The 26,804-nt window shown below is 40.5% G+C and overlaps 1 protein-coding gene across 2 annotated transcripts in view; it reads left to right on the top strand.

The window, feature by feature from the left end:
- Window positions 1-5,665: 5,665 nt before the first annotated feature.
- Window positions 5,666-26,804, top strand: part of TNPO1 (transportin 1) — a 68,428-nt gene continuing 47,289 nt past the window's right edge. The window contains exons 1-4 of one of the 2 annotated variants that reach the window (XM_051642621.1): window positions 5,666-5,768; window positions 5,977-6,090; window positions 9,687-9,762; window positions 24,581-24,730. In XM_051642621.1, coding sequence (XP_051498581.1) covers window positions 5,986-6,090; window positions 9,687-9,762; window positions 24,581-24,730 — 331 coding nt within the window. In that variant the 5' untranslated portion in view covers window positions 5,666-5,768; window positions 5,977-5,985. The remainder of the gene's footprint in view (window positions 5,769-5,976; window positions 6,091-9,686; window positions 9,763-24,580; window positions 24,731-26,804) is intronic. The other variant, XM_051642620.1, reaches the window with a different exon arrangement.

Raw genomic sequence — 26,804 nt, 5'->3', positions numbered from 1 at the left:
TGACAGTAGCATTGAGAGCACCCTCAGCAAGTTTGCCAATGACACCAAGCTGGATGGTGTGGTCAATATGCCAGAGGGACTGGATGCCATCCAGAGGGACCTGGACAAGCTGGAGCAGTGGTGAGGTGAGCAGTGAGTGACAAGCTGAGTATGAGGTGAACCTCATGAGGTTCAACAAGGCCAAGTGCAGAGTCCTGCACCTGGGCCAGGGCAACCAGAGATACAGGCTGGGGGGAGACACGAGCTGCATCAAGAGAAGTGTGGCCAGCAGATGGAGAGAGGTGATTCTGCCCCTCTACTTTGCCCTGGTGAGACCTCAACTGGAGTACTGGATCCAGCTCTGGAGCACCCCAAAAAAGAAAGATGTGGACCTGTTGGAACATGTCCAGAAGAGGGCAATGAAAATGATCAGAGGGCTGGAGCACCTCTCTTATGAAGACAGGCTGAGTGAGTTGGGCTTGTTCAGCCTGAAAAGACAAGACTCCAGGGGGACATTATAGCGACCTTCCAATATCTGAAAGGGGCCTATAAGAAGTCTGGGTAAGACTTGTTCAGTAGGGCTTGTTCATGTAATGATAGAACAAGGGGTGATGGTTTAAAGCTAGAGAAAGGTAGATTTAGGTGGGACATTAGGAAAAAGTTATTTAATATAAGGGTGGTGGATAACTGGAACAGGTTCCCAAGAGAGGTGGTGGAGGCCCCATCCCTGGAGACATTCAAGGTCAGGCTTGATGGGGCTCTGAGCAATCTGTTCTAGTGTGAGATGTCCCTGCTTATTGTAGGGCGGTTGGACTAGGTGATCCCTTCCAACCCAAGACATTCTGTGATTCTGCGTAGGAGTCCTAAGTAAAGTACTGTAGAATTTGGAGAAAGAAGCTTGTGTCCTGGAAGAAAAAGAGGGGGAGTGGAGGCTGTACTATTTTAGACTAGAGCTGATAGATCTGATACCTTCTGTCACAAATCCAGGAGGTGATGGTTTTCTCCAACAGCCTTCTATTCAGTTTCAGATTGATTTATGACTGCCAGTATTAAGAACATGTACTGCCATTTTAATATCTAGTATGTGTGATTACAGTGGGGCAAATCATTAGCAACACAGTGTCTTTCCACTTGGTGTCTCTACCTGTGAAAATGAAATAACAGCAAGATTGAAGATATGGTGCATCCAAATATATCCTTGTCCAGATGTGCAGCTGATCAAAGGCATTTTAAATCCAGAGATCTTCGCAGTTTTGCACTATGCCTACCACTTGTTCAGTCAGCTGAATTGTAAGAATGATGTTTCATCCTATCAAAGTAGAATTCAAAGTACTCCTGATCATTTTGGAGTCAGTGAAAGCTTAACAGGTTTTTGTCTCTGCAGCTGACTGTGTCATGTACCTAATTGAACCAAATGACAGCAAAAGACTTGGCTTTCATTTCTGACTTGTAGATAAGCCTGTGTTTTATGCTGAAGTTTGTAAACCTAATTTGCATTAAGTCTTAATTGTCTTACAAAACATTAAGTGTTCGTGCATACTCTGCCCTGTAATTCATTTTATCTTCCATGGTTTGGTGGTTTTGCACCTTTGTATATATGGAAACTGTACTCTATACTGATTGGATGCATGAGAATCAGAGATATTCATAATAAAGAAGGAATATAATTCTGTCAGAAGAGTGGAATTACAGGTTGTCAAGTTATCATACATACTGTGTCATCCGTTCAATAGGATTCCACACTGCAGGCTTTTACATAGTGTCTGCAAAAAGAAAAACTGCTCTTCACCTTTGGGAAAAGAAACCACAAAATTGTGGACAGTGATGCCACAGAAATGATGGGCTGGAAAAGCTCTCCCCTTCTCACAAGCAACAGTGTAGCAGATTTCCAGAGCAGGTGCATTATCAAAAAGTCCATCATCAAGCTGATACTCCATGGAGAGCAAATCACATTACTTGCCTCCAATATTAAAATGTCCAGTGTTCCAGGAAATTTTAGTTCAGCTTTATTATGAGGTGTCATACTATGGCATCAATTGTACAAATACACATTTTCTAGTATGATACATAAGACAAAACCAATTATATCTGGAATTGTCTCAAGAGGGTAGGAAGCTAAAATAATTTCTCTTAGCTTCTTCAGCTGCTTAATCTACTCCTATACATACCAGCCGCAGGGCATGAATGACAGTAGGAAATGAAGGTCAATTAACTGTACCCAGATCTGAAATTATATTATCTGAAAGCCCAATATGTTTGCTGCTTTGAATGTTGCTATCTAATTTCTCCTTACAGAAAGAAGTGCTATGCATAGGAAAAAAAAAAAAAAAAAGTGTTCCTTTTTAAGATAACCTACCAATGAAGCAAATTCTTAGTTTAGTACATTCCACAAAACTTTTTACTTTAGACCAAGGCTTACCATTGTATTTGACACTGAAGAACTCTTAAAAACTATTTTTTATTACCTTAGGTACCAAAAACTATTCCCTTCCTGCATATGGAAGTTAATACCTTTTGTGCAAATCTTACCACGGAAGTTCTATGTTGAACAGAATTGCTTTTGCAACAGTGAAATTAGTTACTGGAAAATAGTAAGCTTACAGCTTCTTCTGGCTAATGTTTTTATATGACTCTTCACAAATACAAAGTAATGTTGAAATCCTATAATATTTTTCTGGTTTTCTCAGACTTCTGTTTCAAACAATCCTTCTATCATAATAACCAATCAGCTTTGGAAAAGCAGAAAATTAAATTCATAGACATTTCAGTCATGGGTGGAAAATCCTTACAGACTGTCTTTTCTGTCAGTCTCCTCGGTAACCTCTCCGGTACTTCACAGGGTAAAACTATATTCTTCTAAAGACTATTCAAATAAATACTTGTTTAATAAATATTAATTTTGAATTATATGTCTGAACTCAGGAAGACTGCACTAACTGTTTTCGAATGGATTCTCCTTTGATATACTGGATGTGAGTACTACCAGTATTTTAAGTGAAAGCTTAGGACATGTCCCCAGGTGAAAAACATTGCAGAATAATACAGCAGTAGCTACTCTGCATGAACTCCTTTGCATAGATGCACATGTTCTGTGTTATGAGAGTATTTTTCTGCTTAGCTTAGCCCACATTACTCTTAGCCTGAAATAAGAAGGTTTACACAGAAAAATATTACAGAATATAATTTATTTTCTCTGTACATATGAACTTTCTATACACAGAGGTACAGAGAGACACTATAAGCAGTCTGCATAGAAACCTAGAAACCTGGATTTTAGCAATGGATTGAATGATTGATTCCCATTACTGAACACCAGTTTTACAGATTTTGTGCCAAAAAGATAGCTCATTAGAATTGCCTCTAAAAGCAAAAAAAAAACAAAAAAAAAAACCCCAATAAAATCCACTTTTACCAATGTAATAAAACTAAAGACTGGAAAACATTTTCAAAAAGGTAAAGTGGCTGAAACTAACTGCTGAAATTAGGACAAAATTGGGAATTCATTTTGATTGCAGAATTTGAAACTAGTTTCAAAACCACTAGCAGCAAGTAGTTGTACTTCCCAAACGTACAGCTTGAAGGCTATGGCATTTGAGGGTTAGGACATCTTCCTAGTAGTGCAGATCTCTTTTCTGGCTGGTTGTCAGGAGGGATTTGCACCAGTTTCCTATTTCTCTATTTCTCTTGTCAGTGCCCTGAGAGTACTGGATGGAGGGGGCGGTATTGTGTTAGGAATCTCCTATTCCTGCTGTCTAGATTTGTTTCTTACTACCTGTCAATTATTATACAGGTTGCTGATTAGAAAACCTGAAAAGTTCCTCTTAATACCTGTTTATAACATAATGGAAAGCTATAACATAATGGAAAGCAACAGGGGAGACTGAAAGACTTAGCACCAAGTACACTCCAATGTGATGGTAAGGACGCTCTCCAGAAAAAAACACTGGTCTCATCAACCCTAGGGAGGATGCAAGAACTTAAGCCTTCCTCATGCATTCAGAGCTACTACTTTAGCTAATGGATTTTGAATGGGTTAGCAGTGCTACATACTGTAGCCATTCCTTTTGCTTCCTTGTATGACAAATACCAGGTATGTGTCATTTCAGCCTGATCTAGTGGGACATCCTGAGAACGAGAAGAGACTATTGGCAAAAAAGCCAAAGATAAAAATCTTTCTTGTGGGCTTTTTGTGGATACTCAAGTAGAACAGAGCAAGCCAGGTTTGTGGAGGGAGAAATGAATTAAAGACATAGATTAGTGTTTGGTGGGTTCATATTTTTAAAATCACATGGTTGTGATACCCGTAGGTTCTGGCTAGTGCATGAGATCTGAAGCTTGGATAACAGAAAAATCAAAGACCAGCCTCAGCATTTGTGTAAGGCTCCTGTCTTCAGGAAATTTTGCTTTCTTTACATATATAGGTGGACTGTTTCAAATGTGTTTCTGTGGCATTCTACTGATTGAGTAGGATGAACCAGGCCATCTTTTGTTTTGAATGGTAGATTTATGCCTGTGCCTGGTACTTCATTAGACATTGATTCTTAATTCACACATGGGAAGATTCTTGTTAGAGGGAAACAGGTAGTAGAAAACAGAGGCAAATGATACAGAAAGAGTTTTCTCATTTTTTTTCTATAATGTTCTTTGCTCTCAGTGTGAAGGTTTTGGTTTATTTTTCTTGCCACAGTTTAATTATTTTCCCTTTTTACAGAAATTAAAGGATTAGACACAGGTAAGAATAACTTAAAGGTAATGACAAAGAAAATAAGGTATCCCGGAAGATAAGTTATCTGCTTTGATTTCTATATGAGCTGAGCAGTTCCCAGTGGCAAAGCATCCTGTATGCAACCTAAGGAGGAAACGCACAGGATGGCTCATCCTCAGAGGATTGTATAAAGCAGTTAGATATCCCCACTACTTGTAGGCTCCCATTCATACTCTTGATTTGCAAGCCTTTTTCTCTTCCTTTCCACTGCAGAAACATCTTACCGGGATTTAATTCTGGTCACATTAATGAAAAGTAAAGCTATGGTTTCCTTGGTTATGGATCTATGGCCTTCTCTTTCCTGCTTTTCTCTGTTCTCTCAACCTTCCTTTCTGGTCTCTTCCCTCATTTCCAATGTTTCACGTTGGTTTTTTTTTATTTAGTATACTCGGTTGGCTGATGAAATTCGACAAATGTAACCCTTGTGTCATAATTCCTGGGCAGTAGCGTGCCGCGTATTCAGTTTGTTTCTCTCCTCCTCCCCTCCCCCCACGCCCGGCCTTGCGTAGTTGGTTCTATTCCTTGTTCAAGACAGAGCTGAGAACTTCTGAGATCCGCTCAGCGCTCGAGCAAAGCACGTACAAGCACAGCAGATGGCAACGCAGCCGCCACGCTCCTGACGCCGGGATCTGCTTTCGCACTCCCGCGCCTCCGCCGTGGGCGGCGGCCTCCCCGCCGGCTGCCAGGCCGCGCCGCGCTCCCAGCGGGCCGGGCCGCCCCAGCGCCTGTCGCGCTGGCCGCAGGCTTCTCTGCTCTCGGCGGGGCGGCTGCGGCGGGGACGTCCCGCTTCCCGACGGCCGGCATTGAGGGGCCCGGGTTTTGTCGCCCCCAGGCTCCTGACGGTGTGGGACGCACTGCGAACCGGCCGACGGCGGCGCCGGCGGGCCCGAGGCGGCCCGGGCGGGCGGAGGCGTGCCCGGCGCTAGGACCCAGGAGGACGCCAGGCGGCTCTCCGGGCCAGCCTACGGATTCGCCGTGACTCAGGCCGCTGGGCGCGGAGCACAGCGGGCGGCGGCGGCAGCAGGTCGGTGTGGCGGGGCTGGCGGGGCACGCGCTGCGGGGCGAGAGGCAGAGCGGGCCGGGCGCCGCGGTGCCCCCTCCCTCCCGCTTCCCTCCCTCCCCCTCCCCGCCTCCCTCCCCACGGCCTGCCTTCTTTTCCGCCCTCCCGCCTCTCCCGGCCTGGGCCCTGCCGCGCCGCTAACCGCGGCCGCCTGTTGTCTGGTGTTTTCTAGCAAGCCAAGATGGAGTACGAGTGGAAGCCCGACGAGCAGGGGCTCCAGCAGATCCTGCAGCTGCTGAAGGAGTCCCAGTCCCCGGACACCACCACGCAGAGAGCCGTGCAACAAGTATCCTTGGCCGAGGCCTGCGCCGCTCGGGCGGGGCGGGGCGGGCGCGGTGGCGGCCCGGGCGGGCGCTGGGGAGGCCGGGGGCGGCTGGTGCGGGGAGCGCGGCCTGCGTGGCGGCGGCTGGCGGGGCGGCCGGGCCGGGCCTGGCCGGGGAGCCGCCGCGGCGCGGGGGGGCCGAGCCTCCGCCGGAGCGGGTGGCCGTGGCGCGGCGTTTGAACCGCCGAGGCGGCCTGTGTGCCCGGCGGGGGCCCTGGCACCTGTTGCGAGCCCGAAGCCGAGGGCTGGGTGTTGGTTTTTTTTTTTTTTTTTTTCCCCCCCCTTCTTTATTTCTTTTTAAAGCCCAGGCTCTGGCGCGGCCTCGGCAGCGCCTGCCGCTTTCCCGGGATCCCCCACGCTGGGCCGCTGCCAGCGCCCAGCCCCCAGCCGCTGCGGGCGGGAGCGCGGCCCTCGCCCTGGCGGGGACCGCCGGCGTGCGGGGCGGGCGCGGCGTGGGGGCGGCCTCGCCCCCGCGGCAAGGCAGGGGCGAGCAAGGGGCCTCCGGTGGTAATCCGGCGCTGGGATTCGGGGCGAAAGCTGTAGCTGGCGGGCGGAGGACCCCTGGCAGAGCCGCTGCCTGTACCGTCTCCTTGGCCGGCCGGCTCTGATAATGCGCATTTTGCTACGTGGTGAGGATCTTTCTGCTCGCCTAGAAGCCTGAGCCTGAAATGCTGCTCGTTACAGTCGTTAAAATTCACGGTTAGGGTCAAGTCTACGGTATGTGGCTTCTTGTGCTGCTTTGCAGAGCTTTTAATGTTAATGTTGCAGGTGGCTGGGGTTTTTAGCCCCCAAAGTATTTTGATTCTAGGTTTTGAGGAACAAAGATGAATAGAGTAAAATTTTAAATTCAAACGAATAGCAGCATAGGTCTCGAAAAATAATGTCCTCATCTACTGTCTCCTGCTTTTTGAGCTAGCCATGTTAAGTGCTTTAAAATATCTTGAAATTCTGAATACCTGAAATTTTAGGAAACGTGTGAGCTTAGCATCTTGATCCCTTTTTATTTAAGGCATTTGCTTGAAGGCCTTCATAAAAGGCAGCAATTTAATTCAGTAGATAAGAACAGAAATGTGTGTGGTTTTACATATATTTATATTAAGAGTTTTGCTTGAAGCCAAATTTGCTCCACTTGCTGTCTTTAGGAACAGATGCAGTCAAGCTTGGGTAGGCTTCTGCTCTTAATTAAAAGGTGAAGTAGTTTTCATCTTAATCATCTTGTTCTTGCAGCTGTGTTTCAGATTTTTAAGGTGCTGTTGCCTTCTTTGAAAAATCCTAAGCAGAAGTGTCTAAGTAAGTTAAGTGTTCTGATAATGGTCCAGATTTAAACCAGTGCTCTTTGAAATTTAAAATACAAAAGTGCTTATAGCAGAAGTGTTTGTAGTGTAGCTTCAATGTAAAATTAGATTCTAAAGCTCTGCAACAACTGTCTGGTTTGTTAATTGAAAAACAGCAGCATGTGTGCTAGATGAGCAATGCAGGTGATTCTGTCTGTCTTGAGTAGAAATTGCTGAACAGAAGTGCTGTTAACTAATGCTTGAAATTCTTTTTAAATGGTAGTGGTAACTTCTGACCTAGGGTTTCAAGGAGGTCCTCATCTGTTGGCCTCTAAAAGTTAGGGAAGAACCACTATTGTAAAAATCAGGGAAAATGTTCTAATACATCTTGACATGCCATGTCCTGTAAAAAAAAAACTTTTACACTGTTTCCAGCAAGAGGGTTTTTGTATTGTAGAATGCTACTTAGTAGCATGTCCAAGTAGGGTAGTGATTGATGGCTACAAATCTAAAGTACTCCGTGTGCATAATTTTTTGTAAGATTAGTGTGTTGAGTCTGTCATGCTCTTTCTTTGGAGCTGCTTTAGCACATTTGGGTGGTTAGAACTCAAATATAACAAAGTGGGGACTACAGGTGAGCCAAAACCCTTTGTTAACCAAGTTATAAATTGGTAAGGCTTCAGATTTTTTTTCAAATGAAGATCCTAGATTTTTTTTTTTTTAGTTAAAAAAAAAAGAAAAAAAATTAAAGTTAGTGAAAAAAGTGTTAAGGAAATGTGACCTATTTGCTATTCTTTGATACCTAGATAAATATGTTCTCATTACATTTCTATTAAATACTACTCTTTCAGTTCTTTCTACTCACTTCTGCAGCTGCTTCCTGCCTTATCGATTGGAATTCAGTTGTTAGTAATGTTCAACTGACTGTTTTGGTGATTGTTTCTGAAGCCTGGAGAAGAAGAAACAGAATTTGATAAACGCTACCCTACTTCTTGTCTGTTCCTGAAAGAGCTCTTTGGCTTGGCATCCTTGGTAAAAGTTTCTGGATGTGTGGTTTTTATTTTTTTTTAATTTCTAGGGGCCATGTAGAATGTTTTATATTATTTTTCACTTGCCCTGGCCATCCTCCTGGTCACATTACATCTTTTATGTGTTTCACAGCAAAAGAGCTTGTGGCTGTGATAAGTGCACTTTATTCTTTTATTAAGTAGGAAGAGGGCAGGCTTTTCTAGCAAAGTTACTACTTGATGCAGACAGCCTAAATATCTAAAAATGAAATTTCTTAGTTAGTGGCTAAGACACTGGCTTTTGGTCATTGGAAAGAAATGGATCCTTTAGAACTGGAAGGATTTACAGGCCTGTCAAATCCTAACATACAGGTGTTTGGATAAGGTTTAGCTTTGAATGTTTAGAGATTTAGCTAAACAGCAAATAATATTAAAAAAATAATTCTTGTTAAATGTCTCAATTGTTTGCCATACTAGTAGGTTTAGTACCTTAGAGGTGACACTGCATTGACTTAAACTGCTGTTGTTGAATAGTATACCTGTTTGTACCAGGGTGTGAGAAGAGGATGCAAGGAGAATTCCAGATCACTGACCTAGCCAAGCAGTGGCAGGATATGGGGAAATTTGAGGCAGAAGTAATGACACATTTTAGGGGGAAAAAAAAATCCACATACCTTCCTAGCTATTTCTAAACATAATCATTCTTTCTGCAGTTACGGAGCATTTTGTCTTTTTAGGTTGGTTGTTGATTTTTTATTTGTGGGGTTTTTTGTTGTTTTGTTTTTAATGAGGCTGTGGATAAGCATGAGCTTCTTGGTACGGCAATCATAAAATCAGTAGCTTATCAAAATCCTAGCAGTTGTATTTTAGTGCTGAAATGTTTTTATTAATTGTGGAGGGGAAGATATATTATGGGATGATTGTGTCTTGGTAGATTCCTGAGGTTTTGTGGTCTTCTAAGGGTAAATACCGAAATTCTAAACTGTACAGAGGAAGCTTTTTTCAGAGGCTTTACAAATATTTTTGAAGTATCTATTAATTTGTGTCTGTCCCTATATTTTTTCTAGATTTTTCCCATTACCAAAAGCTATTGCTTCATTAGGAAAATTACAGAAACTGTTTTTGATTGTTCATACTCTGTTTTGTGAGCTTATAGTCGCAGCTGGTTGAGACTGCAAGTGACGCAGTAGCATATAACTCATGTAATAATATTTGTATCCAGAAGGCTATAAATGCTGTATGTGACGATTCAGCTTTCTTTAACAATTTATCTCTTCAGAAACTAGAACAACTCAATCAGTATCCAGATTTCAACAACTACCTGATATTTGTTCTTACAAAGTTGAAGTCTGAAGGTAAGTTCTTGAAATATTAACTGTTTTATTCTACTTTTTTATTTTGCTGTTTTCCTTTTCAATTTATTTTATTTAGGTTGAAAGAAATAGGAAGCTGATGCCTGTGGTGGGTTGACCCTGGCTGGATGCCAGGTGCTCACCAAAGCTGTAGTATGACTCCCTTCCTCAACTGGACAGTATATCGAAGAGCTCATGGGTCAAGATAAGGACAGGGACATCACTCATCCATTACTCTCATGGGCAAAACAGACTCAACTTGGGGAAATCAGTGTAATTTTTTACCAATCAAATCAGAGCAGGGTAATGAGAAATGAAACCAAATCTTAAAACACTTTCCCCCAAGCCCCTCTCTTTTTCCTAGGTTTGACTTTACTCCTGTTTTTCTCTTTGTCCTCCCACTGAGTGGTGCAAGGGGAATCAGGGTTGCAGTCAGTGCCTCATGTTTTTTTTTCTACATCTTTCTCTTTGTGGGGTAGACACCTCACACTATTTGCCTGTTTCAGCATGAGGTCCCTCCTCTGGGGGACAGTTCTCCAAAAACTTCTTCAGTGTCATCATGAACTGCTCCAGTGTGGGTCCCTTCTGCAGGGAGCAGACTGCTCCAGTGTGGCCTTAGCCAGTGGCAGATGCATCTTAGAGCCAACTGGTATTGACTCTGTATCAGACATAAAAGAAGCTTCTACCAGTTTCTCACATAAGCCATATGTGTAGCTCCCCTGCTATCAAAACCTTGCCATGCAAACCCAATGCAATGCCTGTAGTCAGTTTGCTGGTTCGTTGGTGTCCATAGTCATGTAAAACTCGTCCTCTCAGGAGCTGTTGTGGAAAACAGTATTATAACTTACTGGTGCTTGTATTTTCAGTCATGGAATAGATTCCATTCTAAGAGCCCTATGAAATCTTAGCAGAACTGTTGATGCATCATACCTCTATCAGACTGCAGTGATATTGTGTAATAACTTTGATGAATTGTGACTATACGCATTATAAAACATGCTGCTGAATTAAGTTGTGATCTTCATCTCTGCAGTAATGAATCTGGTAAGTATTTGGAAGATCACATACTAGAGTTATCCAGAGATGAGGTCTATCAGAATCTTCATTCTGAAGTCTCAATTCTAATAAAGTGCTGCTAGAAATCGACTTGCCACTCACTGTTTAATGGATGTCAGTACAAAATGCATATGGCAGAGTGTGGAGCGTCCACCAGTTGATAAATTCAGACGGTTGCTTACTGATGGTCAGGGTGTGTGAAAGATTATCTTTCCAGTGTATTACAGCTACCAATTTATGACATCTTTGACAGCTAAAATAATTTGTTTCAAGATTGATTTTAGCCTATCTGTTTTCTTTACCTTTGTTTTCACTTAATGTGTTTTGTTGTTTTATGGTTTGTTTGCTGTTTTTTTTTCCCCTTAGTGTTTTGTTACCAGTGTTTTTTATACCTTCTAGTGTTTCACCTCTAATTTTCTGGATGCTTGCGGTTTTTTTCCCCTTTGCGTTAGATTTTACTTACCTGTGGCCCTGTTGCATTCAAAGAATCAGCAAGAACTTAGATCTTACATTTTAACTAGTGTTTTGGTTGTGCTGTCAGCTTGCTTCAGGATAAAGAGAATAGGGGAGGAAGAATGTGTATTTTCATATTTGAAGGCTGGACTATATCCCAGTGTTTTTGTGTGTTCTGTGTAGGAAGTTTCCTGTCTGAAAGGCCTTGGGGGAATACCTCAAGCTTCAGAGAGAGCGAGCTTTCAAGACATGAAGTAGACAGGTTATTAAGTTTTTGAGTGAGGTGCCAGAGTAGATACACCGTGTGTTTTATCATTAACAGAAAAATGGAAAGCAGAGGGAGTCCTGTCGTGAAATCTGAAGCCTGTATAAAGGTTGTGACGAGAAAGATGTTCCACTCTTTCTTTCTTTTTTTTTTTTTTTTTCCCCCAAAAATTGTTCTCTAACACTGCCTTACTCACTCATTTCCCCTTCTTGGTTCTGTTCACTGCTTGCAGTTCTAGATATTGGTGTGTGTTTAGTGTTGTATCAGACTCTCTCTTCCCAGGAGATCCCTAAGATCTCCTTAGATAATCTAGTAGTCTTATTTTACCATTCTTAGTGTTTAGACACATCAACCTATTTGGAATTGGATTAAGAGTAGGAGATACTAACTATTGCAAAATAATTGGACGAAGGTGTTCTATCCAAGGAGAAAAAAACAGGATTTGGCAGGTTGAGAGAGCAAGCAAGTTGGGGAGAAGTAGTAAGTTAACCTCTATAAGAGGTGTTTGTGATCAGACTGCACTGATACCTCTCATAGGTACATCAAGTCTTCCGTGGGACTGCTGAGAAGCAGCTGTTGCTTCAGAGATGCTCTTGGCCTCCTGCATCAGTGACCTTTTTAGAGTCAAAATCTTTTGTCCAAAGGATCTGGTTTTTAACTTTGTATTTCTAGTTCTGGAAACTTGCAGAATACTTAGAGTTCTAGAACCAAGTCTGGTGTTGATGCTTTTCATAGTATTTGCCAAGTTCTAAATATCCTGTTAGCTTGCTTGGGCAGGGCTAATGCAGGATGGTGAAAGACTGTTGGTTGAATGTGCTTCACGTCCAACCAACAGCCCTCTGTTGTCCGTCATTAGCCCTGCCCAAGAAAGGTAAAGAGAACATTAGAATTGCTACTCAGTAACTGCAGTAGTCTTCTTTTGGACCACTGGAGGTGGGGGAGGAAAATGTTGTGGACTCATCAGATAGGTCTTCAGTACATTGGAAATGTATTCTTTTCTTTCCTGAAGTGTTCTGTTGCTAGTCTGTCCTCTATTCTTGCCAAGTTTGTTGGTTAGGGGAAGGCACCAGTGTGCTTATACCACAGACCAAAGCACCTACAGATAATTGATACTGATGGAAGTTCACACTTTTGTTGTGGTCGTACTGTCTCAGCAGAAGGAACCATGAAAAAGCTTTCAACATCCCTGGCAGCTTATTTGGTTAAAAAAAGATGTTTGATAGTGCATAAGAAAAGATCTTGGTTTGAGAGCAGATGGGACTGTTGATTCAGTTTTTGCTACTGTTGAAACCACTCCTATGCTTAAGGATACCTTTACAGGACCATTTCCGAATATGGGAATTCTATAATAGTTGTTTGAAATGTGTGTTAAATAGCCTTATTTTATTGCAGTGGAGGTTGTACCACATTATCTTTGGCTTGAGTCTTATGCCTCTGCAGGCAAGTAACTTTGCTTGCAAAACTGGCTTCTTCACCAAGATGCCTCTAAGGTACTTAGGTAAACCTTATGTGTAGCAAATTTGCTGTGCTTTAGCACCTAGCTGCATTATTTTTCAGTTGCAAAACGTATGACTTTTTTCCTCCAGTGTTAGCTTGATAAAGCTTCTGTGTCTGAATGCTTGTGACTTGCCGGTTTTAGGTCTATTGTCATAATCCTACACATATGTGGTGGTTTTATTGTCATAGTTTTAAAATTCTGTGGCCCTTGTTAAGCTGTTAAAGCTTATTAAGATGGGGTCTTCCTGGAAACAGGTGTTGCCCTGCTACCAGTGAAGTTGTATATTCTGTTTCTTTTTTTCTTTTAACTGGTTGCATTTTTGAAGTTAGTGTTGTGAATCTGGATGAATGCTACTGCTACAAGTATCACAATATAAAAAATGTCAAAGAAATAGCATTCTGTCATGGAAGTCAGAGAGTAGGCAGGCTGATGTATGAAAATATCATCCTTCCCAGGAGGCATGATGTTCGGAGTTCTTCCTTAGTTGGGTGAGATGGAAACTATCTGCATGAAATAAGCTTGATTTTACTAATTGATCTGTAAATGAAAATATTACTCAGATGTTCTGTTAGTTTACCTGTTCCTTCTTGGTTTGTTGGGTGTAAAACCTCTTGGATAATACAGTGACAGTGTCCTGCCTTGGTGTTAGTTTTGTGGTTGTGGTGTTTTGGTGGTGGTGTGTGTGTTGTTGTTGTTGTTTTTTCTGTTGTCCCCTGAGCTGAGCTCAGATTCTTGTATCTTCTGTATTCTGTTAATGTGTTGCTTTCTGGAAGCTTGTTACTTAGGTTTCTCAGATCACTCTGTATTTTGTGTGGTTACCTTTGTTCTTGTGTTCTTTACTTACCTGCATCTTCCCTTCTTTGTTCCAGGTCATGCATCTAAATCCTCCTTTCCTTGTTCACATTTTTGCATCTGTAGTTCTAATCTGTTCCCTTAAAGGAAAGTATGAAAAAGTATTATCTTAATTTCAGTCTCCTTGTGGTCTTGCTGTGGCCAGTTCTAGCTTCTAGTTAAGGTACACTAAGGCAATTGTCCAAGACATTTGAAGCATGAGGCAGGTCAGAGGATGGACTTCTAGATGTCCTAATATGGAGAGTTTATATTGTAAGCCCAACTTCTGAGTTTGTTTTGGGCCTTGTTGACCATAATGTTGAAATTTCCAAAGTTGTCTGTATTAAAGCCTTGTTTTGTTTACACCTTCTGTAAATGAATGCTTGTAAGATCTTTCTTTTTTCCCCTATCTTCCTAAAATAGATTGAGAAAAAAAATCCTTGAGTCATCTGTCTTGTCCTTTTGTAGGACAACTCTGCCAATTCACTGGTGTTTTATTTGTATTATTTTTAACCTGGAATTACACCATGCTTTATCTCACACACAATCCTGAATTTTGTGACTGAGAAGTGGGTCTGGCTTGTGCTAAATTATCAAGAGGTTATGTTCATTATAATTCAGCAGGAATATACTCTGATCTTCATACAGGCAATTTTTCCGGTAGGGTGCATTTGGTGTGATGACTCATAATCTTGCTACAATATTTTGTTGATGCAAAGTTGTATCAGCATACTGTGAGATGACATGGTCTACTTGAATCAGCAAAGAATTCTGTGTTGCCTCCTGGGAACATTTTTCTGCTCAACTCTTAGGAAACTAAAAGACTTGGTAATCTTTTCAGACTATTCCTGCTATGTTTCTGCACCTATCTGTTCTTTGACTGTGATCTTCACACCTCTGAGTGAAAAAAAGGAAGCTGTCTTTATATGGGGTCAGAATTAATGTGGCATTCTACTTGGTCCAATGGCTTTCATGTAGGTGGATGTTGTATAAAAAAATTGCAAGAATGGAAGTGTTGTTGAAGCTTGCCATGTCTTAGGTAAGATTCAACATACCTAATATCTCTGTGTGGTGAAAAACAACAGAACTACTGAGATGATACCTATTCTAGTTAAGATTCAGCCTGTCCATCCTTATTCCTGAAACACACACATCCTTTCGCAGATCTGTCTTTTATCCTTTTTAGACAAGAAACAGAGGCATAGTTTGTGCACAGTTTCTGTGAAGTTTTGCATTTGTCACCTGTCCTCGGTCCACTGGGCTCTTGGCAGGACCTAGACTAATGGAAAAATATGGAGACAAATGCTTGGTAGTCCTGGTAGCTTTCTGCTGGCCCATATAGCTGTAGTTTTCTATTCTCTTGCAGCTATACAAAGCGTTTCTGATTCTGATCTTGGATTGTGTTTCAGTGATAGACTCTTCACTCTGTCCTAGCATGGGAACTATAGTCTTTGGTCTCAACAGAGCATTATCTCAGTAGATTGATCATGGCCTGGTTTAAGGCTGTTACAAGGATCAGAATCCTTGCAATGAGCTTTTAGTCTGAAGGTGAATAATTTTTAATTTTATTTTGAATTATTAAGGTTGGAAGGGACCTTAAAGATCTTAAGGTTCCAACCTCCCTGCTATGAGCAGGGACACCTCCCACTAGACCAGGTTGCAGAAGGCCTCATCCAACCTGGCCTTAAACACCTCCAGGGAGGGACTTCCACAAGCTCCCTGGGCAACCTATGCCAGTGCCTTGCTACCCTCATGGTGAAGAATGTCTTTCTGATGTCTAACCTAAATCTCCCCTTTATCACTTTGAAACTGTTACCTCTTGTCCTATCACTGTCCTCTCTGGTGAAAAGCCCCTTCCCAGCTTTCCTGTAGGCCCTCTTCAGGTACTGGAAGGCCTCTATAAGGTCTCCCTGGAGCCTTCTCTTCTCCGTTCTGAACAGCCCCAACATCCTCAGCCTGTCTTCATAGCAGAGATGTTCCAGCCCTTAGACCATCTTCATGGCCTTTCTCTGGACCCCCACCAGCAGCTTCTTGTCTTTCCTGTGCTGAGGGCTTCAGAGCTCTACACAGTACTCCAGGTGGGGTGTCACCAGAGAAGAGTGAAGGAGCAGAATCACCTCCCTGGCCATGCTGGCCACACTTCTTTTGATGCAGCCCAGGATGTGGTTTGCCCTCTGGGCTATGAGTGAACACTGGTGGTTCATGTTGAACTTCTCATCTACTGCCACCCCTAGGTCCTTCTCCTCAAGGGCTGCTCTCTATCCATTCTTCCCCTAGCCTGTATTTGCACCCAGGTGCAGGACCTTGTACTTGGCCTTGTTGAACTTGATGAGGTTGGCATTGGCCCCTCTCCAGCCTCTTGGATCCCTCTGGCTGCTCTCCCTTCCCTCTAGGGTGTCATCCACACCACATCAGCAAACTTGCTGAGGATTCACTCAATCCCACTGTCCATGTGTCCAAGAAAGATTAAACAGCACTGGTCCCAGTACTGACTCTTGAGGAATGCCACTTGTCACATTTGGACATCGAGCTGTTGGTAACTGCTCTTTGTGTGCATCCACACTGCCAATGCTTTATCCATGGAGTGATCAATCCACTGGGATATGGTAATGCAGATTTAAGGAAAAGGCTTCTCCTAAGTAGTTGTATAGGATACATACCACATGTGAGAAGCGACAGATTATTTTTTTTATTTATTTAAAATATTTGAAATAAACTTTGAAGTTACCCAGTGGATTGCTTTATGTGGTTCAATGCTTAAAGAATGATTTTCAGGAGCTCCTCAATCTGAGCATCCAGAATTACATTATGGGATCTCTAGTATTCTTTCTTTTTCCTGAAATCCACAAAAGGAAAGCATTGAAAAAGAACATGTAAAATAGTAAGTTTCTTGATCATAGAATTCCCAAAGAGCTACTCGGCCTAAATCTTCTCCCAACTCACACAATGGTCTTTGAGTAGGTATCTTAGAAGAGTCTGGGGCTACTGCCTGGTGCTGGTGTCCAGGGGAAACAGAAGTAATCCTGGGGATGCCTGTGAGACATCCTCTTGAACTAATGGGAATGAAAGTGCCTCTGATATGAACAAAACAACCTTAGATAAAAGAGTTTGGGGCTGACACCTGATAATTTACCTGAGTCTCCAGAGGAGGCCAGCACACTTCTGAAGATGCTGGGGACAATTCCCAGGACCTACAGGGTATGGACCTGTAACCAACATTGACAAAACTTAACAAGTAGTTATTTTGGAGGACTCTAGGGCTGCTATCTAAGCATTCACCTGTCTCTAGAGCAGACAAACGTGCTCCTGGAGATGCCTGTTTCCAGGCTCCTTGCAAGTCTTGTGAAGTCTATGTTGGAGGCAGCTCCATTCTCTGTACCTTGATGCGAGTCCCCCCAGGCAGCTTTGAAGTGTTTTGGCCTGTTGTCTAGCTTAGTGCCTTTGTATACTTTATCACATTGGTTTACTTTCTTCAAAAGTGCTGTTTGCTCTAAGCATTTTGGAGGCAAGTCTTGGAGTGTATTTTTTCTCAAGTAGCTTGTGGAGAGAAAGGACAGAAGTTTCCAGGCTTTCCCTTGAGTATTAAGGTTATAAAATTTTCAGTTTTGTTTGGGATGCCTTTTTCTGAAGTTCTGGTAGCCTTGGGTAAGGTCTCTTTTGGCCTCACGTTAAATTTGACTTTTTTTGGGTTAGCTGGAGAAACTTCATCTATTTGAACCCTTTCCTTAGTGCATCTTAAGAGCTGAATGTAGTCTGCTTTAAGGGGTATTTAGTTGTATGCTGTTTTAAGTTCAAACACTCATACTTGGTGATGTTTGGTTGTTTCTCAAGTCAAATCTAAGTGGACCTATAATGCCAGCATCCTTATGCAGTGTTTCCCTACAGACAGTGAAGGTGCAGTTGATGTGGTTTCTAAAGGCCCTTCTGTCCACTATGTAATACTTGATTCAGTGCAGTTCTAAGGTGTGTCCTACCTGAAAAAACGGTGCCTCCTATTCATAAGGCTTCATGCTGGGATCTGCTTTAGGCCGTAATGCCTCCTAGGTGGCAACATCACCACCTCTTCCTGGATTTTCCGAATGCAGACTTGCTATGAGGTATTTGAATGATGTAACAGTTTGTGTTTATCTTCAGTGCTGGGGCTGGTGCAGTTGGTTAGATGACCACTTTCATGAAGCCAAATGTAGCCTTACAAAGGAATGCCCATTACTGCTTCTGATGTGCAAGTGAAAACACCTTTCATTTAATGCCAAAAGGGGAACCCAGAAAATACCCAAATATTTTTTAATACCAGTAATAGCTTCTTAGATACAGCTTCATTTTCATTGGTACTTTCAAGTAACAGAGGATCAGTCATTTTGTTTTTAGTAAGAATTCTAATGCAGCCAAATACTAGGAAAAAAGTTCCTAAGCTAAGAATAATAAGAGATGAAATTCTATGAAGGTGCATTAAATTAAAAGCAGGTCTATGCTCCCTATTTTATTATGTAGCTAGATGCACAACTCCTTAGGAAGAACACCTCCACTAGTGCCAAAACACCATTCGGCCATTCTCCAGAGTGCAACCTAATATTACTAATAGAAAATCGGATTATAGTGTCCAGAAAAGTTAGCCAGAATGGAGAGCAATTAAAAAAAAAAAAAAAAAAAAACCAAAAAACACACCAAGTACAGGCATAGAAAATAAAAATGAGGAGGTTTTGTCTTAGTTGGGCATTATAGGAGAAGCAACCTTGCTGTTAAGGTGGAGTATCAGTTAGAAAAACAAACTAATATGTCTTTAAAACAAAACCTGCACATGCATGCCACCACACAACTTTCTGTTAAGCTATACTTACAGGATATAGACAGAAGAAGTGTTCAAAACTTTAAATATGCAGCACCCTGTACAATACCAGTGATGATGTGTGTCCTGTATTTTGTGTTTCCCTGTACTCACTTGGCAGTTTGAACAGTATTCTGAATTACTCAATTTGATAATATAGCCTCATTTTACTCACCCATTTAAACCTTGTGTTCCAACAGCTATTTGTATGACGAATTGTAACGTTTTAATATATAATATTCACCTTTGATTTATTCAGAGAGTGACAAAACTTTTATTCATCTGACCTAGTAATTTCTTCAGATAGATTGACTCTATATCTTAGTTAATTCACTGCCAAATGCTGTCTAACTTCCATTGGGAAGCTCATTGGCTCCTTTTCCTGTGCACTTAGTGTGAAAGTACTTGTCATCCATCATCTATCCTCCCCCCCAACAAATAAGTAGATGACATCATTAAGAAAGATGACATTACTTTTTCGGTGTTCTCAAACTGCAACAATATCCTAAAATATTTTTGTGAATCATACTCTCATCACACTGAATCTCCATTTCTTTTGATGGATTCTTCTGCTCTTAATAGAATTCTAGCAGTGATTTAACTGCAGGATCAGGAGGTCATACATAAAATGGCATTAGAGAGGAAAGGTGCAGAGACAACTAGTTTGTGAGGATATGATAGAGAAGCTGAAAGTAGGAATGAATCTAGGGTTTTAGTTATTTACAGCTTCTCATGTTTTTTGCCAGCCTATACAGATGTACAAATTTTAGCATTGTTATTGACCTGTGGTTGTTGTTAGAGTGTGGAAACTCCTGTAACTAACCAACAAGATAATTGTTGGTTAGCAGTTGAACACTCTTCCTCTATTATCCACAGTTCTGTTTAATTCCAATACCATCTTCACAAGCATAGATGTTGCTACTTATTTTTCAATAAATATACAAGACTCAGCATCAGTGGAACATTTCCAACTTTGCTTTGCCATCTTCAGATGTTCGTAAGTTGTGTCAAATTTTTTCCATGACTCAATTAAGTCAATTGAGCACTGATTAATTTCAGACTAACCACTACATTTCAAGGTCATTTATGTATTTGCTTATACAGGATGTTTTGACACAATGTTCATTCCACTTTTGGCATGACAGTTCAAGCCAAAAGATTTCTTGAAAGTTCAGTATATATAAAAAAAGACTTTTTCCTGCTAGAAAGCTCATTAAGATGTCTCTGCATTGTATTCTTATACATTAGGACAGAATAAATTATTAATCTTCCCTTCCCATGTGATGCTGCTCTGGAGGGATCCTTATTTTTTTATCTTTTAGCTTTTTATAAGAGACAGAATTACAGAATTTTTGGAGTTGGAAGGGACCTTGAAGATCATCTAGTTCCAACTCCCCTGCATGTGCAGGGACACCTCCCACTAGAACAGGCTGCTCAGATCCCCATCCAACCTGCCTTTGAACACCTCCAGGGATGGAGCCTCCACAACATCTCTGGGCAGCCTGTTCCAGTGTCTCACCACCCTTTCACTGAAGAATTTACCCCTGATCTCTAACCTAAATCTCTCTTTAGTTTAAAACCATTACCCCTTGTCCTCTTACTACAAGTCCCTGTAAAAAGACTCTCCCCAGCTTTCCTGTAGGCCCCCTTCAGGTACTGGAAGGCCAGTATGAGGTTCCCCCAGAGCCTTCTCTTCTTCAGGCTGAACAACCCCAACAACCAGTCTCTTATTAATGGATCAGAACTTCATGAGCAGCAGTGACACTATTAATTCATTTTATCACATTTTGTCTTTATTATATTTGTATTAAATTCATACCAGTAGTTGAAACAGAGAATGATAGCTTATTTCTGAAAACAGGCTTAACAGCTTTATGACTGGAATTGACAGAAGTTTTGGGTTAGAAGTCACATTTTAAGTTGCTAATATTACAGGAGTAACAGGGCAAAATATAGCAATGCTCATCATCATTATATCACAGTCTCTGAATGGACAAACACTACTCTCATCCCAGTTGTTAATTTCTTTTAGCAATCTAGGAACTTAATCTCTAAGGAAAGGAGGATAAAGAGGCAGGGTGAAACAAATGCACACCTGAATTTGCAGGCAAGCTACAAAAACCTTGCCACTTTCACATATGCACCTTATGTAACAGAAACCCTCATTAGAGGAAATATTGCTGATTAAAGGAGAACACTCTAGTTCTTATAAGCATTGCAATAGCCCTAGAATTATTTGTATCTGTGTAATGTGGGTTTGCAGCCATTTCCTCTGTCTGTAAACCATTAAAGTCTGGAACCGGTATTAGACTCTTGCAACAGAATTGGATATTTACTTAACCAAATTATGATTAAGTAATACAGTTCTATTATAAAGAAAGGCAATGGGAGAAGGGAATCCTCCACTGATAAACTGGTTTGACATCAAAGATGATATCAAATGCCAGAGGTCTGCTTTACTTTAGTTCTTTTTCTTGTACTATGTGTTCTTGTCAACTGTACACTTAGAGGTTGAGCTAGAAGGAGGTGAGGCTGAAGCATATGGCTGACAGAACTGATCACAGAATCTAGGAAGACTAAAGAATGCTTTACGCAGCTCTTAGGCCATCTGCCTGTTATTTTGGTGTTACAGCAAGAAATCCATCCAGGCCTATATTACTGTCTTCTGACAGAGTAGCTGTAAAATTGTTGAATAGCGGATTCCATAAATATCCTTGTGCAGTTATATCAGAAATTTTTTTTCTCAAATGAAGATTTTGACTATGGTTTGGGTTTTTTTGTTTTGGTTTTTTTTTTTTTTCTGTTGTTTATGGGGTTTGGTTTTTTGTTTTTGTTGGAGGGGGATTTGTTTGTGTTTTTTTAAAACGTCTGAGTATCGGGTGCTATGCTGCTTTCCTAGCTCAAGTCCACTTCTGTGATTTCTGCTTTTCACATCAGTGTGATGATAATTGGTTTTGATTTTCATTTTTAGACTTTATTCTTTTTCTTGCTTCATGAATAATTTTTTCAATTGTCAGAGGTGCAACTTTGATTATGATTCTCATGGAACCTTTGCATGTTTGCAGGATAAACACTTACTATGAAGAATAGTCTTTCTGTTAGCTAAAGGAATGGATCTAAGATTTTTCATGCTTCTGCATACCATAGGATAATCCATGAAGAAAAGAATGGTGCTGAAATTTCACTTTATTGTGACCTTGATTTTTATCTTAACCAGCTGGTTAATCTGCGTATTTCTGACACAAAACCCTTTAAAGTATCTGTATCCCTGCTTGGTTAAAATGAAGGTGTTGTCTTGCCCCTTTTGTAATTGTAGCCAGGCATTCTACAGGATTGTTGGTTTTCCTTAATGCACTGTTTAATACTTTTATACTGGAGTTTACACTGATAGTGGCTAGTGTACCATATTCTAATCAGACCTTGGTTGGCTCTTGACCTCTTTCAATCCAAGAAGATCCTGCTAGCTGACACAGAATGAGTAACTACAGTATTCTTTGTCTAACTGTAGCTGCTGGCAGTTATGGTTTATTGTGGCTTGCAAGGGTTTTAAATAATGTGGAAATTAAAGGAGGACGCCTTTGGCTTCCTTCCTTGCCAGGCACAACTTTAAATCTTAATAATAATTTATTGAGGACTAGATTTCTTAAAAATAGGTGTACCTGTCAATAGATTACAATTATGTAAAGCAATACATACTGTATTAGTACAAGAGCTGATATGCAGATTTTGCTTTTAATTCAGAGAGCATTTCAGGCAAACCTGAAACTGATCAAGAGTTCAAGTGAGAAATTCTTTCTTCAGGTCATTCTCCCATCTCATCTTTATTAATGGTATCTTCAAAACTTTAAACAAAATTACAAAACTACTTGCTTTGACTTGCCAAGCAGTAATAGTAGTAATACTTGCCACATCTCATAACCAAGTTCTGTTTGAGAAACCTTTCTCCACTCATCCAGGCTTTAATATTTTTATTAAAAACAATAAACACTTTTGTCCTGGTTTCGGTTGGCATAGGGCTAATTTTCTTATTAGGTAGAATAGTGGTATATTTTTGGTTTAGTATGGGATTTAGTATGAGAAGAATGTTGATAATACACTGTAATTTCTAGTTCTTGCTAAGAAATCAAGGGCTTTTCAACTCCCCATGCTTTGCAAGCATGCGGGTGCACAAGGAGCTGTGAGGGAGCATAGCCAGAGCAATGGGCCCAAGTTGGCTAATGGAATATTCCATATCATGCAAGGTCAAACTCAGTATGTATATGAGGGTTGGCCAGGAAGCTTTTTCTCTTTTTCGGGGTTGCAGTTTCAGGACTTCTCTCCTCTGTGGTCATTATCCAGGAATGGACTGGGCATTGGTCAGCAGATGGTGAGCAGTTGATGATGATCATGTTGTTGTTAATACTATTTGAATGGTTATTTCCATCATTATTCCCATTGGTATTTCAATAATTAAATTTTCGTATTAGTCTCTTTATCTTTCTCATTCTCTGGGCGTTAGGGGAGAGTAAGTGTCGTATTTAGCTACCTACTGGGTTAAATCATGACACCTTTCTTCCCTCCTTCACAATTCTCCCAGAAGAGTGGTTGGCCCTTGAATTGCAGTGTTGTGCAAGTGAAATTAATTTTATTTTTATATTGTTTAGAAATTAGGTATTTAAAATGTATGGTTACAGTACGTAAAGTTACAGAATTGTTTAAAATCTGCATGCATATAGAGTGGTTTCCTGGTTTATAAAGTTACTGTATTCTATGTAAAGGATATATTTATTTGTAAATCAATATAGTTAATGGAGCATGAAAATTACGTTTCATTACAGTCTTGGTGTTGTCATGAAGTAACTTTATTTTGCAAATACTTTATGCTTGAAAGTTTTATTTTGCTTATCCTTATTTCTGTAAGGATATTTAAAGTTGAAGGCCTGAAGAGATCAATGTGTAAACTAATTCTTGGCACAAAGGAACTTTGAGCATCCTTATTTCTTGCCCAAATCAGAGCTTCATACAAAAAAATTCAAACAAGTGGCTAAAATACTAAATAAAATTAGGCTTTCTGTCATGACTAGGGTTGCTGTAAACAAGTAATTTCTACGTCCTACTTCCAGATCTCACTTTCATCATATTTCAGTAGTAATACTTTTATGCCCTTGGTTGAAGAACAAAACATGAGTCTGCTGCAGTATAAATGAAGAATCTAGGCTGTTCTTACGTTTCTCTTGTCCCAGGAATTTTGAGAAATACGCAGGCAAAAAGAACTTAGTGAAGGGAATTCAAACTGTTGCCTAAACTTAAATTCTTAAGCAGTTCAGGTCAACTCTGGTCAGGTTTTTCTTAGGATTCATGCTGTCTGAAGCTTACCTGGTAACATTGTCTACAGACTTTTTTTTTTCCCCCTCCCTCTAATTATTAATTTAATAGATCAAGAGAGCAGCAGATATCTGAAGCTATTACAACATTGCATTTTGTAGCAAAAGTGAACACTATATTTCTGTGGGAGTAGGGGGTAGAGGATTTACTGCTGTAGTCCCTGCATCATTTCTGTATCTTACTATGGTGAAAAGGTTTGTCATCAATTGTGTCAGTGTTCCAGCAAGCCAGTCACTATAATCTGAAAGTCTAATCAATGTCTTTTGTGAGTCTCCTTTATCCTTATATATTTCAGATATATACCTCTATACAAAAGTTTCCCTTGAAGTGTAGAATTTTGATTAAATAGAAAGAGTGAACTCTGAACCTGAAAAGTTTTGCTATGTGAATTGATGGGTGTGCTTGGAGGGAGACGTAAGGAAATGAATTTTAATAGCTCTATATATACTTTGCTCTAGTTGCATTGTTCTGGAAATCTGCTTTATTTCTATGAACTGATGGAAGGTTGACCAGTTATTTTCTGTTGCAGATGAACCAACACGTTCCTTGAGTGGTCTCATCTTGAAGAATAATGTAAAAGCACATTTTCACAACTTTCCCAATGGGGTAACTGACTTCATTAAAAGTGAATGTCTGAACAACATTGGTGATTCCTCCCCCTTAATTAGAGCTACTGTAGGTAAGTCTGCTATTATTGCTATCTTCTGAATACTGAAAATGTTACCGTATCTGTGAGAGATGCACTAGTGACATAGAGTTATTAAACTCCTGAAACTGTTTGCTTCTGATAATTCAGAACAACTTCATGTTTTAGTGCTGATACTTATCTTTAGTGTGAATATACAAAAGTCACACTTAATTTTGCTTCCAGTTCTCTTAGAACTGATTTCTCTTGAAATGTAACCGAACATGTTTATTTTAATCTACTAAACTTGCTGCCTAATTTTTGTACCTTCTGCATCAATGAAACACTTCTGTTACTGATTTACTGTCTCCCCTCCAATATGTACACACATGCACATCCCTTCAGGGAATCATCATCCCTTGCGTAACATTCACATAATGAGTTTCTGTTTATAAATACCTTCTGTGAGAAAACAGTAGACAAAGTGTAGTGTATGGAACATCATAGAATAGAATCACAGAATGGTTTGGACTGGAAGGGACCTTAAAGATTAATTAGTTCCAATGAGAAGTTTTTCTGTTACTAGGGTTTCTGATTTTGCAGGTAGTTTGTTTTCGTACACCTTTCCCATTAAAATAAGAGCATTTGCATTTTTTTACTTTTTTTCTATGTAAAATTGCTTTTCTATCTGGTCTTTGAGAATATTGTTTCCTTCAATTGTTACAATCAGTGTAGCAGTTTTCCTTGCTCACTCAAAAAACCTAGGAAAAAGTAAAAATGAATGTGTATATTTGAGTACAGTAAAGAAAATGGGAGTGGGTGTCAGTTCAGAAAGAAATTCAGCTTGTATCAGCTGACTCTTTATGAAATAATCTACCAGTTACTGCTCCTTTAGAATCCTTTGCATTTTCTATAGGATTCCTTCTCCATGCATCTGGGTTATGGACTATGTAATAGAGAAAAATGCTCATCTCTTAGTTTTTTTTCTTGCTGTCTTGTCACTTGTGAAACTGCTTGCTATGGCTTTTATTAATGTTGTTTTTTTCTTAATGATAGTAGAAACAAGTCTTGAGTGGCAGGTACTTTTGTGGTTTGAGGTTGTAGAAGGGTCACGCTTTCTTGTTTGTTTATGTTCAGTGGACTACAATGGAGCTGACTAAAGAATATATTCCAGCTCCATTAGGATTGCAGTTTCAGGGTTGTTTAGTGGTGATGGTTTATGGGGTGAATTTTCTTGAGGGTTGGAGCAATTGTTTATTTTCAGGCAGTTATTCTTTGATTTCTCCTAGTACTATATGTTAGTGGCTTAGTAGCTCAGTTACTGTTCAGCTTTAAATGATCCTTGCAGGGATTATTCAAGTATGTATGAACTGTGAAGTTGAGAGCAACTGATGAACTGTATACTTGCGTAAGAGTATATACTTGGAACCTTGCTGTTTTAAAGTAATGAAATGTTTTAAAGTAATTGGATCCTTATAGCCTTTTGTCTTAGTAGTGAGGTTTGTCCAGTACCTACTTGTGTCTTGGTACTAGCTAGGTGTAAAATTGTTACTACCTGCCTAGGCTGCCATGGCATATGAGTTTCCATGTGCTAGTTAGAGCTGCTCTTTGAGATGCATACGGGTTTTGGTTGTTCAAGCACTGTCAGTTTAATGAGTCAATTGGAAATAAGGTCTTTGCAATTCTGAGAGGAAGATGAACAAGTACCTCAAAATACTATCAGAGAAGATTTAATGCAGAATTCACTCTCCTTTGTGGTCTGTAGCATCTGGTGCTAACTAGAAAAAAGCTGACAACAGTTTGGTTAGAAGTCACCTTGCTAAGGACAGTAAGCATGGCAGTGAGTTGTAGAACTGTGACTTCAGACTGAGTGATGACTAGATGTTTTATCCTTATTTCGCTTTCCCAATTTTAATGCCCAAGTGAGTAGTGGCATGGAGCTTCTCTGTGCTGTGTGGTTCCAGTTTTAAAACCACTTGTGCTGATGCTGAAATATGAATTCAAGTACAAAAATGATGGTTGCATGTTTTGACGACCCACAGACTTACCAGGAAATAAATGCATCTATTTAGGAATTGTCTGTTCTTAAAAAACCTGTTTGTTTAAAACTTGCTGGGGATTCTAGTCT

This window comes from Apus apus, chromosome Z (assembly GCF_020740795.1).
Source record: "Apus apus isolate bApuApu2 chromosome Z, bApuApu2.pri.cur, whole genome shotgun sequence".
NCBI lineage: Eukaryota > Metazoa > Chordata > Aves > Apodiformes > Apodidae > Apus > Apus apus.
This window is presented reverse-complemented; position numbering and strand designations above follow the sequence as displayed.